Source organism: Perca fluviatilis, chromosome 8 (assembly GCF_010015445.1).
Source record: "Perca fluviatilis chromosome 8, GENO_Pfluv_1.0, whole genome shotgun sequence".
Taxonomy (NCBI): domain Eukaryota; kingdom Metazoa; phylum Chordata; class Actinopteri; order Perciformes; family Percidae; genus Perca; species Perca fluviatilis.
In genome coordinates, this window is record NC_053119.1 from 5,699,107 (window position 1) to 5,710,549 (window position 11,443).

Consider the following 11,443-nt stretch of genomic DNA (forward strand, 5'->3'; position numbering starts at 1 on the left):
TTATGCCTTAGTTTATGTACATGGCTAGGTGAGTGGTGTAGTCTGTATGTATTGTAGTGGGTATACTGTACCATATTTATATATATATATACTATAGATATTTTTTTCCTGGCTCAGAATGGGCCTTTGTGGGGGGGGCATATCAAAGTGTGGGGTCTGGGTGGTGTTGGGTCTGGGTGTCCTCTCCCAGGGTCATTTTGAGCATCAAAGACTTCATTTCCTGCATTCTGATACACTTTTATACTATGATGCACCAATTTACGGTGGGAATGACTTTACTTAGCCTATGATAAGGAAAACACAGATGTCATTCAAAATATATCAAATGTATAATGGAATATAAAGCAGTAAGGGGGCTTTCACATCAGGGACCTAAGTCTCTCTGCATGTTCTGCAGTGTTAGTTTAGTTTGCTGTCACATTACTCGACCCCGTATTTGTGAATACAAATATCTGAAGTAAAAGTTCTTGTTTGTTGCATATCATTGCACATTTTTAGATGGGTATAAGGAAATCCTGGAGATTTCTTAATGGCTATACTGCGTAAACTACACTACACCACTGGGCTAGGTGATAAATATTTTTTTTGTATTTCAATGAGTGCTCTTATTTTGAAAGCCTTGACTCACCTGCTGACTTCTGGTTAATCACGGTGGGTTCACGTGTGTCTCACTAGTTAGTGCGCACAGGAAGACGCCAGCAAACACCACAATATTTGTCTCAAGTTTTTTTTGTTACCTGTAAATGGTGTTACGGACTCTGTCTAATTGTTCATGTTAATGTTTAATTGTGTGTTTAAGTCTCACGGTTCATAGATAGAAGTTCAGATAAGTGACTGTTGAGTAAAATGCTGACATTTCCAGATGTCAGTGAAGTTAGATGCTGTGAAGCCTGTCTGCATGGCAGCTACTTAGGAGACAGCAGGAGAAGACCCACCTGTAGTTGGCTGAAGGCTAAGCGGGCGCGACTGTTATTCCTGCAAGACAGAAGTTTAGTTTTGGGACGGGAGGCTCAAGCTAACGTGCGGCTTGACTAGTTTCTTTATTGGCGTTGGCTACGGCCCACAGTAGCCTGTGCTCAGGTCAGAAAAGGTGTAGTCTCGCTTTGCCAGACCATCCACAGGCTGCAGAGCGGAGGAGGGGTCAGTGTAACGCTTATCAGTTCAATTTTCTAAGCACAAATGGACATTTGGAAAAACTAAAAAATTGGTTCAAATAGGTCAATATCCAGTTTTTTCAGTTTTTTTTTCCACCTTGACAAATTAAAAAATTGGATCTTTAACCTGTTTTTCCAATTTTCTGTTTTTTATTCAGAGGATCAGAAATTGAGAAAATTACAAAATTGCATCTGAGCTCCAATTATTCAATATTGCAATGGTATTCTCTTCCTCTACTTTGCGGAATATGCAGCTCATTAACTGCATATGGACCAAAAAAAAAACTGATTTGATGACTTGGGGTCAGAGGTGCAACTGATGGTTTCGAGTGGGGGGCGGGGCGTAGCTAGGCGGAACGAGGGCGAGAATACCATGGTAGTATTGAATAATTGTAGCCCAGACGCAATTTTCTAAATTTCTGATCCTCTGAATAAAAACAGAAAATTGGAAAAAACGGTTTTAATTTGTCAAGGCAGAAAAAAAAGAAAAATTGGATATTGGAACCCATTTTTCTGTTTTTCCAAATGTCCGTTTGTGCTTAGAAAATTGAACTGATAAGCGTTACACTGACCAGGAGGGTCTGGTTACTCAAAAAAGCATTCGGGGATGGGAGAAAAATGTGCTCTGGTTTATTGGCATTTCTTTAAACCAATCACAATTGTCATGGGCGGCGCTAAGCTCCACACAGAGCCACTGTAAAATAGTCGGACGAGAAAAAACTCAGATTGGACAGATAGTCTAGAAGAAAGAAGAACAAAGAAAGCGGAAGGAAACGGAAAATACATGCATCCGGCGGAATATCCTGCAGCACCGGAGCAATCCCGAAAGTGGAACGTCAAGGATATAGCCTAGAAAGGTTGCAACAAAACTAATTAAAGTCTCACCATCTGCCTATGGAGGGACGTTGCGATATTATTGGATCATCATCAATGATATTGTCACACCGGACTGTTGGAACCGACCTGCCACAAGCAACCTTTCAAACACGGTAAATAACACAACTCTGTTCTCTTTACTGTTTGTTGTGGAAAGCATGTTAAAATATCTGCTGGGCGTCCACTAGAGCAATTTATTGGCCTCCATGATGTAGGCTACTGAACACCTCTCTTACCTACAGTGCCAGAATTGGAACTATAAAGATGCCAGTACCCTAATTCATCAGTTCCATGTGTCTTGGACATATTTATACGTATATCTTGTAGGGGTGACTCCGAATAGTCGACTATTCGATGATTCAATCTAAGGAGCCTGATTTGACTGGCAATCTCACGGTTGAATTGTCGCAGTGTCTGAAAATGTGGTTATGAAACAAATTCGTGCTGTATGGGGGTGCTGAATGTCTGATTTTACATATAATTGCTTGGATTTCCCCAATGTATATACAGTCTATGATATCAGCCTAATACAGTTAACAATTAGAGAACTAAAATCAGAAGTGTTGGTACTCAGTACTGGTGAGTACTTGCCCATTTCGGGCTCTGCTTTACAAAAATAATGTTACACTTAATACATAATTAGTCATGAATAAATGTCTCAATACTCTACACTTTTTTTTAACACTTGTTAAAAAATGTAAATATATTTGTTAGAAGGTTATCACTGTGCCGCACACACCAACAGACTGTACTATTCTGATGGGACAGAGTGGAGATGATGAGGTGCATGAGCAGGTCTCACTCTACTTCAAATTATGGCTTTTCTTTTTGCTTTTACACTGCAAATTAAAACTGAGAAATGTTAGATTTAAGCGAGGCACATTAAGCTAAAAACAATTCAATTCAATGCATATACTCAAAACTGGAAAATACTTCCTTCTGATCAAATATCTAAAACTGAAGAATACTTGGGTCAATCCCAAAACCTAATCCCGAAGGCCACCTACTTCAAATGAAGCACCTTAAAATGCAAAACATTTAAATCAGTCAAAACTGAAGAAATACTGCATGTAATTTAGGATAGAGTAATCAAATACAATCATTTAATTCACCATCACCAAGCCCAAGTCTGTATTTGGGCATTCAATTCAACAATTTAGCATTCATTTGAAATTCACATTCTTCCCCTAGAAATGTCAGCCACTCCCAAGGACTCCCCTTGCTGTTAGTTGTGAGTCTGTGGCAGGCGGCTTTCAGAGACCAATACCAGGAACTTTGGTCAGATTGTAGAGCGTGCAATCTAGTTTTATTCGAGGCTTGACTATCTTTCAAAAACAGGTAACCTGCACAGTTAAAACACGGCTAAGTCTAAGAGGACTATTTCCTTGTGTGTCTCCTTTTTATAGAGTTGGAACACAAACAACTATGATATGATGCACTTCAAAAAAACACAAGCAATACATCTCAGTGATTGGTTATACTTAAAAGAAAATGAGCAATGAAACCTGAAAATGTATGAGACTTTGTTATATACAGTATTTACTTTATTACTGTGTTCAAAATGAATAAATCAGATCAATACATCTCTTTATGATTGAAAATAGAAAAACTATCACATCTATACAGGGATAGTAGTATACAGCTGTTAAAACACAATAAAATATTTGTATTTCTTAACACACTGATTTCGTATCAGTACTCGGCAAGGGCGTAACTTTGTGTTCAACATTGGGGGGGGTTTAGATCTCCACTTTTGAGCAAACTTGACATTTTTAATTTTTTTGCATTCTGGTGAATTTTTCTGCAAGATTTTGTGCCTTTTCTGCATCAACTGATGGTGCAAATGTCTTTATTTATGTAAAGGAAATTATAATTAGATTTTGGGGGGATGGGGGGTGTGTGTTGCACCGGCCATTTTTCAATATGGGGGGTGTGGAGGGCTGCAAACCCACCATCCCCTATAAATTATGCCTATGGTGCCAATACGTAAGTTCAAGTATCAGAATCAGGAAGGAAAAAATGGTATCGGACCATCTCTAGTTAAAACACAAGTAATACATTTGATTAAATCTCCATCTTTCTACATCATACATGAAACAAGTGATAACATATAGAAAATGCTTAACAAGCTGTTCTTTAGAAGGTATACTATTTTTAAGCATATTTAAGGCATAAAGTTCAAACAGGTTTGATGTCAGTCACAACCAAGGATGTCCACTGGAGTAAGGTGTCCCAGGTGTAGTAACTTGAGTTGGAAGCAAAGTTTATTGGAAACATAATTCATGGTGAAGGCCTCTGCAACAGCTTAGTCGAGTTCTAATACAAGATTATTATGAGTCTTTATTGTTTGATTATTTGTCCATTTTCTGTATCTCTGTTCCGTTAGGCCTTGAAGGGGTAAGCCTAGGTTGTTTTCCACGGTATATGATTGTTCCAAGTATTAAACCCTAGGTGTTACCAGAAAAACCGAGTTATACCTTGTGAAAAACTTTAGATCTTGATTGCAAAATGCATGAAAATATTAATGAATGGTCTTCATTTTTTTTTTCTTGGTATGAGCGGGATAATGCCCTTCAAGGTGTCCATAATCAGGAAGTAATGGCCTCCCCATCATCCATTAATTCCGGATAATACATAATTTAAACATTTCAATTTTAATGAAATGAATGTACTCTGAGGCAAATTTATCTTTCTTAATCTGTCCATTGTCCACACTGAATCACTGAAATTTTGCAGATTGACATCAGTTAAAGTTAAACCTAGGCTGTGGGACTTTGCGCTCGGACATTTAATCAACAGTCCTTCCCTGGGTGGCACTATGTAGCGTTCCATACACATGCGTGCTGTTGGCTTTACAATTGTAATTGAGAATTGAATTCACCATTTATTAACTGCCCTTTAGTAATTTGTGCCAGTATGCCAAACTTCTTATAAATACATTAAATTTAAAAATGTGCAAAAGTTTCTTATTTCCGAGTATATTGTTTTCTGATGATTCAACAGTATTGAAAGCAGGTAATGCAGTTATTAGAATAAGTCAGAGACTATATTGAATAATATCAATCAGTGTGGTAAAATTGGTGTTGTAGTAGTAGGAAGAATCAATGTAACAAATCAAAGAAACATTTAACAGAAAAATATACAAAATGCAAAAAAATGCTATGATCAGAATCTGAAAAAAAACAAAAATGTACTGTAAACCATACAATACCACTAAATATACATTTATTGCATTAAATCATACTGAATCTTTTGTAGAAAATCAAATGGTTCTACTCAGTGTGATTGACAGGAGAGATGATCAGAGGGGCAGAGTTTTTACCACCATTGTTATTACAAGGACCAAAGTATGGGTAGAGTTTCTCAGTGAAGCAGCAGCCAGTAAAGGAGTAGATAAGAGCTGCAGCATCAACATCATAAAAGGAAACCAGACCCTCCTCATAATCCACAAACACCCCCACCTTCTCAGGACGAGTCTTCAGAGAGAGACTGACTGCATTGCAGGCAAGAGCTTCATACTTATTTTCATTCTTCAACCACATTGTCCAGTAACCATTTTGAGGATTCGGTGGGCTGTATCCCTTCCTGTTGATCGACTCTCTGGCCACTCCTAAATTCCAGTAAGTCTTCCCTTTAACCTGAACCTCGTAGTAAAATCTTCCTGAAGAGAAACTCTGCTTTGATAAAACAAAATTACAAGTATCAAATCTCTCTGCATTGTTTGGGAGATTCTTCTCTACATCGTCATGTTTAACTTGTTTTCCATCATCAGAAAGGGTTAGGTTTGGATGTGCTGTATCAGGATCAAGTGTCACATCCACTGCAAACTGCTGGACCATCTTCAGCTTGGCCTCAGCGAGCAGCTTCTTCATCTGTTTCCTGAGCGTCTCCTCCAGCTGATTCACAGCTCTCACCACAGTCCCCTCATGTGGTGGACGGATCCTGACTTGTGTCCAGTCTTTGGTGGGTGGAGCAGCATTCAGGGACACAAAGCTCTGGAGGAAGTGGAGGTGGTCTTCAGACTGTGAGAGCTGCTCCAGCTCAGTGCTTCTCTTCTTCAGCTCAGAGATTTCCTGTTCCAGCTCTTTGATGAAGCCTTCAGCCTGTTTCTCGGTCTTTCTCTGCTTCTCTTTGATCGTGTCGATGAGCTCGGCCTGGCTTCTCTCAACAGACTCCTTCAGAGCGGTGAAGACCTGAACACCTTCTGCTATCTCTCTGTCTGCATCTTCCTCACTGAGCTCCACTGAGCGTCTGATCTCCTGAATCTTCCTTCGTCTCTTCTGGATCATCTGCTGGATTTTAGCCTCTGTCTTTCCCAGCTTGGCCTTCTTTCCTTCATATTCTTCTTTCAGAGGAACAACATCATGTGTCTTGTGGTCTGAGCAGGTGCAGAGCATGCAGACACACATCTGGTCGTTCTTACAGAACAGCTCCAGAGGTTTATCGTGCTTCGTACACACGCTGCCTTCCAGGTTCTCCACAGGGTCGATCAGCTGATGTCTTTTCAGACCTGACATTGTCAGATGAGGCTCAAGGTGAGTCTCACAGTAGGAACCCAGACACACCAGGCAGGACTTCAGGGCCTTCAGTTTGGTTCCAGTGCAGACATCACAGGAAACTTCTCCTGGTTTGGACACTTGTTGCTCTGAGCTGCTGCTCCTGCTGGGTTTCTGTTGAGCTGACTGTCTGAACTGAGCAGCCATCTCAGAGATGAAGGTATTGACCTGCAGCTCAGGTCTGGTGTTGAAAAGCCTTTTGCAGTTAGGACACTGATAGTGGACATTAATATTCCAGTGTTTAGTGATGCAGGTTTTACAGAAGTTGTGTCCACATGGTATGGTGACTGGATCAGTGAACACATCCAGACAGATGGAGCACAGGAACTGATCTTCAGTCAGCAGACAGCTGGCAGCAGACATATCGACACTCTGAGGACAAAATGTGTGAAAAACTATAATTACACATCTTTTGTTTCATTAAATCAAACTATGATTACTGGAATATAAGGAGAGCCATCCTGAATGCTGTTCTTGTATTGCACCTAATTGAGGTCCAAATTTACTAAGATATTTCCACAAAGCAAATATGAGCTCATTTGTTTGCTTATAAAAAAACAAAACATGTTAATCATGTTGGCATAAAGCTTAATACCGTGGTGGCAAGATAATGTTACTTGGAAAGTTTAGTGAGCTAAGCTACCAGCAATTCAAAAATAAATGAAGTTTAACTACGCTGAAGCTAAAGTCAGCCCCCAAACAAATGTAGCAAGCTAAGCTACAGCTAAATGGAAAAATTTGCTTACTACATTAGAGAATTCTTTTTTTTTTTTTTTTTTTATACATCCATGTACACGACTGCTGGCTGTGGGGCAGTGATCCTCAGCAGTTTTATTTCAGGCCGCAGCAGAATGCTCCGCTGTACAATGTAGCTTGTGTGGACGTTACGGCACAAACATTACTTAATACTTGAGAAGTAGTTAAACCAGGAACGCTACTTCCCAATACTGCTTGCAATACAAGTTGCATTTAGTGCAATGACGGCACAGGTTATGTCGGCCGCTTTTTACTTCGCCAAAAGGTATCATAATGACAAATGACGGTTCCACCGGTTATCATAAAATCAAACTGGTTTAGCCTTGTACACCGGATCAGATTTGTGAAACCGGACATCAACCCAACTCTACTCAGATGTGCCGTTCAGTGGTGGTATTTCTATGAAATCACTTAGCTTGAAAAAATAAGTGATGACATGGTGATCTTCATTCAAAACCATTAACTTTGGCTTCCTCTGGAATAAATGACTATATTTCAAGTTTGAAACTAATTAACACTACCAGCCACCATTATCCAACACACATTTATGGGAATAAAGGAGATATAACAAATTAAAAATGGACAAAATACAAATGCTATTGCAACAGATGGATGATGATATGGTGAGCAAAGAATCAGACACATTAAATGTGCAGAAGAAAAGATTAAAGCTACTGCTCTGGACTGCAAGAAATCATATATCCACAACCCCCACGGCCATCGATGGCCCTCAGATAAATATTCATCCTGAGTGGAACTTCCTGTCTGGGTAGAGCTCAAGTTTTGAGTTCATACCGGCTGTTGAAACACAGTAAATATGATCAGCAAAGACAGACAGGAGGTACTACGGAGACTGTGAGGCTGAGAGGAAAGATTTTCTGTCTTTATAAGCAATAAAAGATCAATTCAAATCAATTATCTAAATGGAATCAAAGCTAGGCTAGTTAGCTCTTAGCAGGCCTACTTTATCTGCTGTTACTTTGTTTCTTTGTTCTGGATTCTGGTTTAACTTTCAGCACATATTTAGTGAGTGCAGTTTGTCTCAGTGTACTCACCAGTGTTAGGCAGAGATTCTGCTGTTGTAGAGAAAAAGCTGCTGGATTCAGTTAAATGTTTCTTTAGAGAGAAACGGAGACAGTTGTCTCGACTGCAGCTCTGCTGTTGCTCAGACTAACTTTCATTTCAGGATATTTGACGATGCAGCTCTCCTCTTCCACTGTTGCTCCACCTATCAGTGGAGCTCTGGGAGGGAGGTTTTATTAACTCTTTCCAAACTGTTTACCATATTTTCTTTACGTGACTGATTACTCACTGATCACATTACAGGAGAAAAAGGTAAAAAAAATCCTTGTCACAAGTAGGCTTCTCTGTGATTTTAAGGTTTCTAAAGTAAATTACCTCTTGGGAGGGGCTACAAAGGGAGTTGGTTGTCATGTACAATTTCAGTGCTAGATAGGAGGAATTCTTACACAATGTAGCTTTAAGAATTCCTCCCATCTAGCATTGAAATTGTACGACAACCACCTCCCTTTCTAGCCCCTCCCATTCCGAGCACATTTTAACTCCTACAGTTGCCGAACCCACTAATTAATTAATTAAGCGCCAGATGCTCACCACACATTAGCTTGATAGAGAGAGAGGGGAACATATTTTTAGTGGTGGGGAAAACCGGAGTACCCGGAGAAAACCCCACGCACACACGGGAAGAACATGCAAACTCCACACAGAAAGTCCCGTCTTGCTGTAAGGCCACAGTGCTAACCATTGGGCCACCATGCTGCAATACTAGTTAGTATCTCCATTGTTTACACGCTGCTGTTCTAGCCACTCCAATATTAACTTTGGTCTTGTTCCTTTGCCTGTCACATTGTCGTTTTAATTCTCTTTTTCGCTTCCCTGGCGAGTAATCGCCCACTGGCATTCGTCACGGTGCCACTGAGTTTAAAAGCCTCGTTAGCTAATGTATTTTAAAGATGGAGGCGCTACATGGCTGCCGCCATTCGAGCGAGTCGCTCGAATGCATTCTGAATGATTCTAAATGGCAGATTCTACGCTTACGAGAATACTTTGATTAGTTGTTGGAAGTAATTACACATGAATGAGCACATATTTGTCAAAGAACAAAGGTTGTTTTTTTGCTAAGAATCAACTAAAAAAATTACACAATGTAGGTTTAATTGAAATTAAAATTGCATATTTCAGAAATGGCTCCTTAATCGGAGAGAGAAGAAGGTCGTTATTAATTAACCACCACTGGAAAACATGGATGATATTTAATCATGACTTTTATTTTTTTTATTTATCATGAATAGTGTTGAAAATCTTATAGCGTAGACATGTGAAGGTCTAGGAGATTAAGAGTTCTTTAACTTCTGCATTCATTCAAAGGCTGGCAGTGACACGTAGTGGGCTAAAAAGGGAGTTGCACAGAACCAGTGTCTGCTTTTTCAGTCAGTCACTGCAGCAACAGGAGAGAAGTGGATGGCTAATGCACAGTTTCTTGTGTGGGCTAGTTTATTGTTATGTGTGTGTTCATGAAAACTATGTAAATGCCGGTTTTTGAAGAACATCCTGTTTGATGTGCAGTTTATCCACTGTTCATTGTTTGTAGTTCATTGTCATGATGCAGTAGCTAATTAACAGACTCACTTTAAGAGCCTGGTCTTGCAGCCAGTTTGTATCACTCTTTATTAGCTGCATAACTTGACATTTTTAGTGTCATTATCGAGTTCCAGTGTAGCTTAAAGGTCCAGTGTGTAACGTGTTTAGATGTTCATTATCAAAATCTGTGTTGCCCGTTCACAAACTTGTCCTTTTTCATGAATATTTACCACCACCATCAATTCCAAGTATTCCTATTGGCTTGAAATTTTACATTTGCACTACAATGAACTGGGGTAGACGCTCAATATTCATGCTCCATCTTGAAATACGTTAGCCGGTAAGGGACATACAGGACATACTGCTCCACCTTTCGTGTTTTCACTGTCCCATGATAAACTCACAGGTGCTGCTAATGCTGCTAACGGGTATTGTAGCTTCCCGCCCCCCGGCAAGTTTGAAGAAGGAAATATGGAGGACCACACGTATTAAAATCCAAATTTCGGGAACAGGAGTTCTTCACCCAGAAAAAGAATAAGGATATTGAAAAGAGCAAGATACCAGTTTTTTGAAGCATGAAGGCTACCGTAGATGTAATACGTACTTTGAACTGCGTGGCGCGAGAGAGTTGATTGCGATATATGATCTCAACGCTAGATGGGAGAAATTCCTACCCATTGGACCTTTTAAACTTTGTAATCATTAGTCAACACTATACTGTATGTTTATTGTTGTTTAGTTGATCATTTAAACTTAACTCCAGTTTATTTCTGTCATTTAGATTAGATATAGATTTCCATCATGGAACTAAGCATTTTATTTTCCCAAAAATAAATATGCATGATTTAAAAAAACTAAAATCCAAATGTCAATATTATGTCTGCTGTACTGAAAAAACTCTAAAAAACAACTTTTAAATCCCCCAAATTGTAAATATTACATACATGGCATTTCAGGTTAAGTGGATAGGAAACGGTCACAAATTGGGTTAATAACTCAAATACTTGAAACTTAAAACGGTATAATCAGTAACAGTAGGTTTCATTTCTCTTGTTTCTTTTTTCAAGTTCATAAATATTGTGTTCTTTGCTGTAGAAATTGCTGTCATGTTGATTGATTGAGTCAATGATTCAGCATTTATTTGAAATCCACACTTATCCCTAAAAAATTTTCAGCCTTTCCCAAGGAGTCCCTTACCTTTAGGCACGCTGTAGCAAATGAACAGAACCAGGAATTTTGGTTGGATTGTAGAGTGTACAATCTGGTTTTATTTAAAGATTGACAATCATGCAATCACACTAAAATCCTATACAAAAGAAAAAGGCTTCTAAAAATGATCAACTAGCTAGAAATCAACAAACATCCTCCCTATCTTTCTCGAACAATCTTATCAAAAACAGGTAACCGGCACAAATCAAAAACAGCGAGAGAAGAGGACTTTCACAAAACTCCTTTTTACACAGTTGGAGCGATAAGCACTATGTATGATTGGATATACCT

General features: G+C 39.2%; 1 protein-coding gene across 1 annotated transcript; it reads right to left on the reverse strand.

Annotated features, from left to right (window-relative positions):
* Positions 1-3,552: 3,552 nt before the first annotated feature.
* On the reverse strand, positions 3,553-8,547 carry LOC120564218 (E3 ubiquitin-protein ligase TRIM21-like). The gene is made up of 2 exons (XM_039809055.1): positions 8,398-8,547; positions 3,553-6,958 (listed from the first exon to the last, which is right to left on the reverse strand). The coding sequence occupies exon 2, from the start codon at positions 6,947-6,949 to the stop codon at positions 5,303-5,305; it is 1,647 nt and encodes a 548-aa protein (XP_039664989.1). The 5' UTR covers positions 6,950-6,958; positions 8,398-8,547; the 3' UTR covers positions 3,553-5,302.
* Positions 8,548-11,443: the final 2,896 nt, after the last annotated feature.

Coding starts and splice junctions, on each gene's coding strand:
- LOC120564218 (XM_039809055.1), bottom strand. CDS start 6,949: ATGTCTGCTGCCAGCTGTCTGCTGACTGAAGATCAGTTCCTGTGCTCC.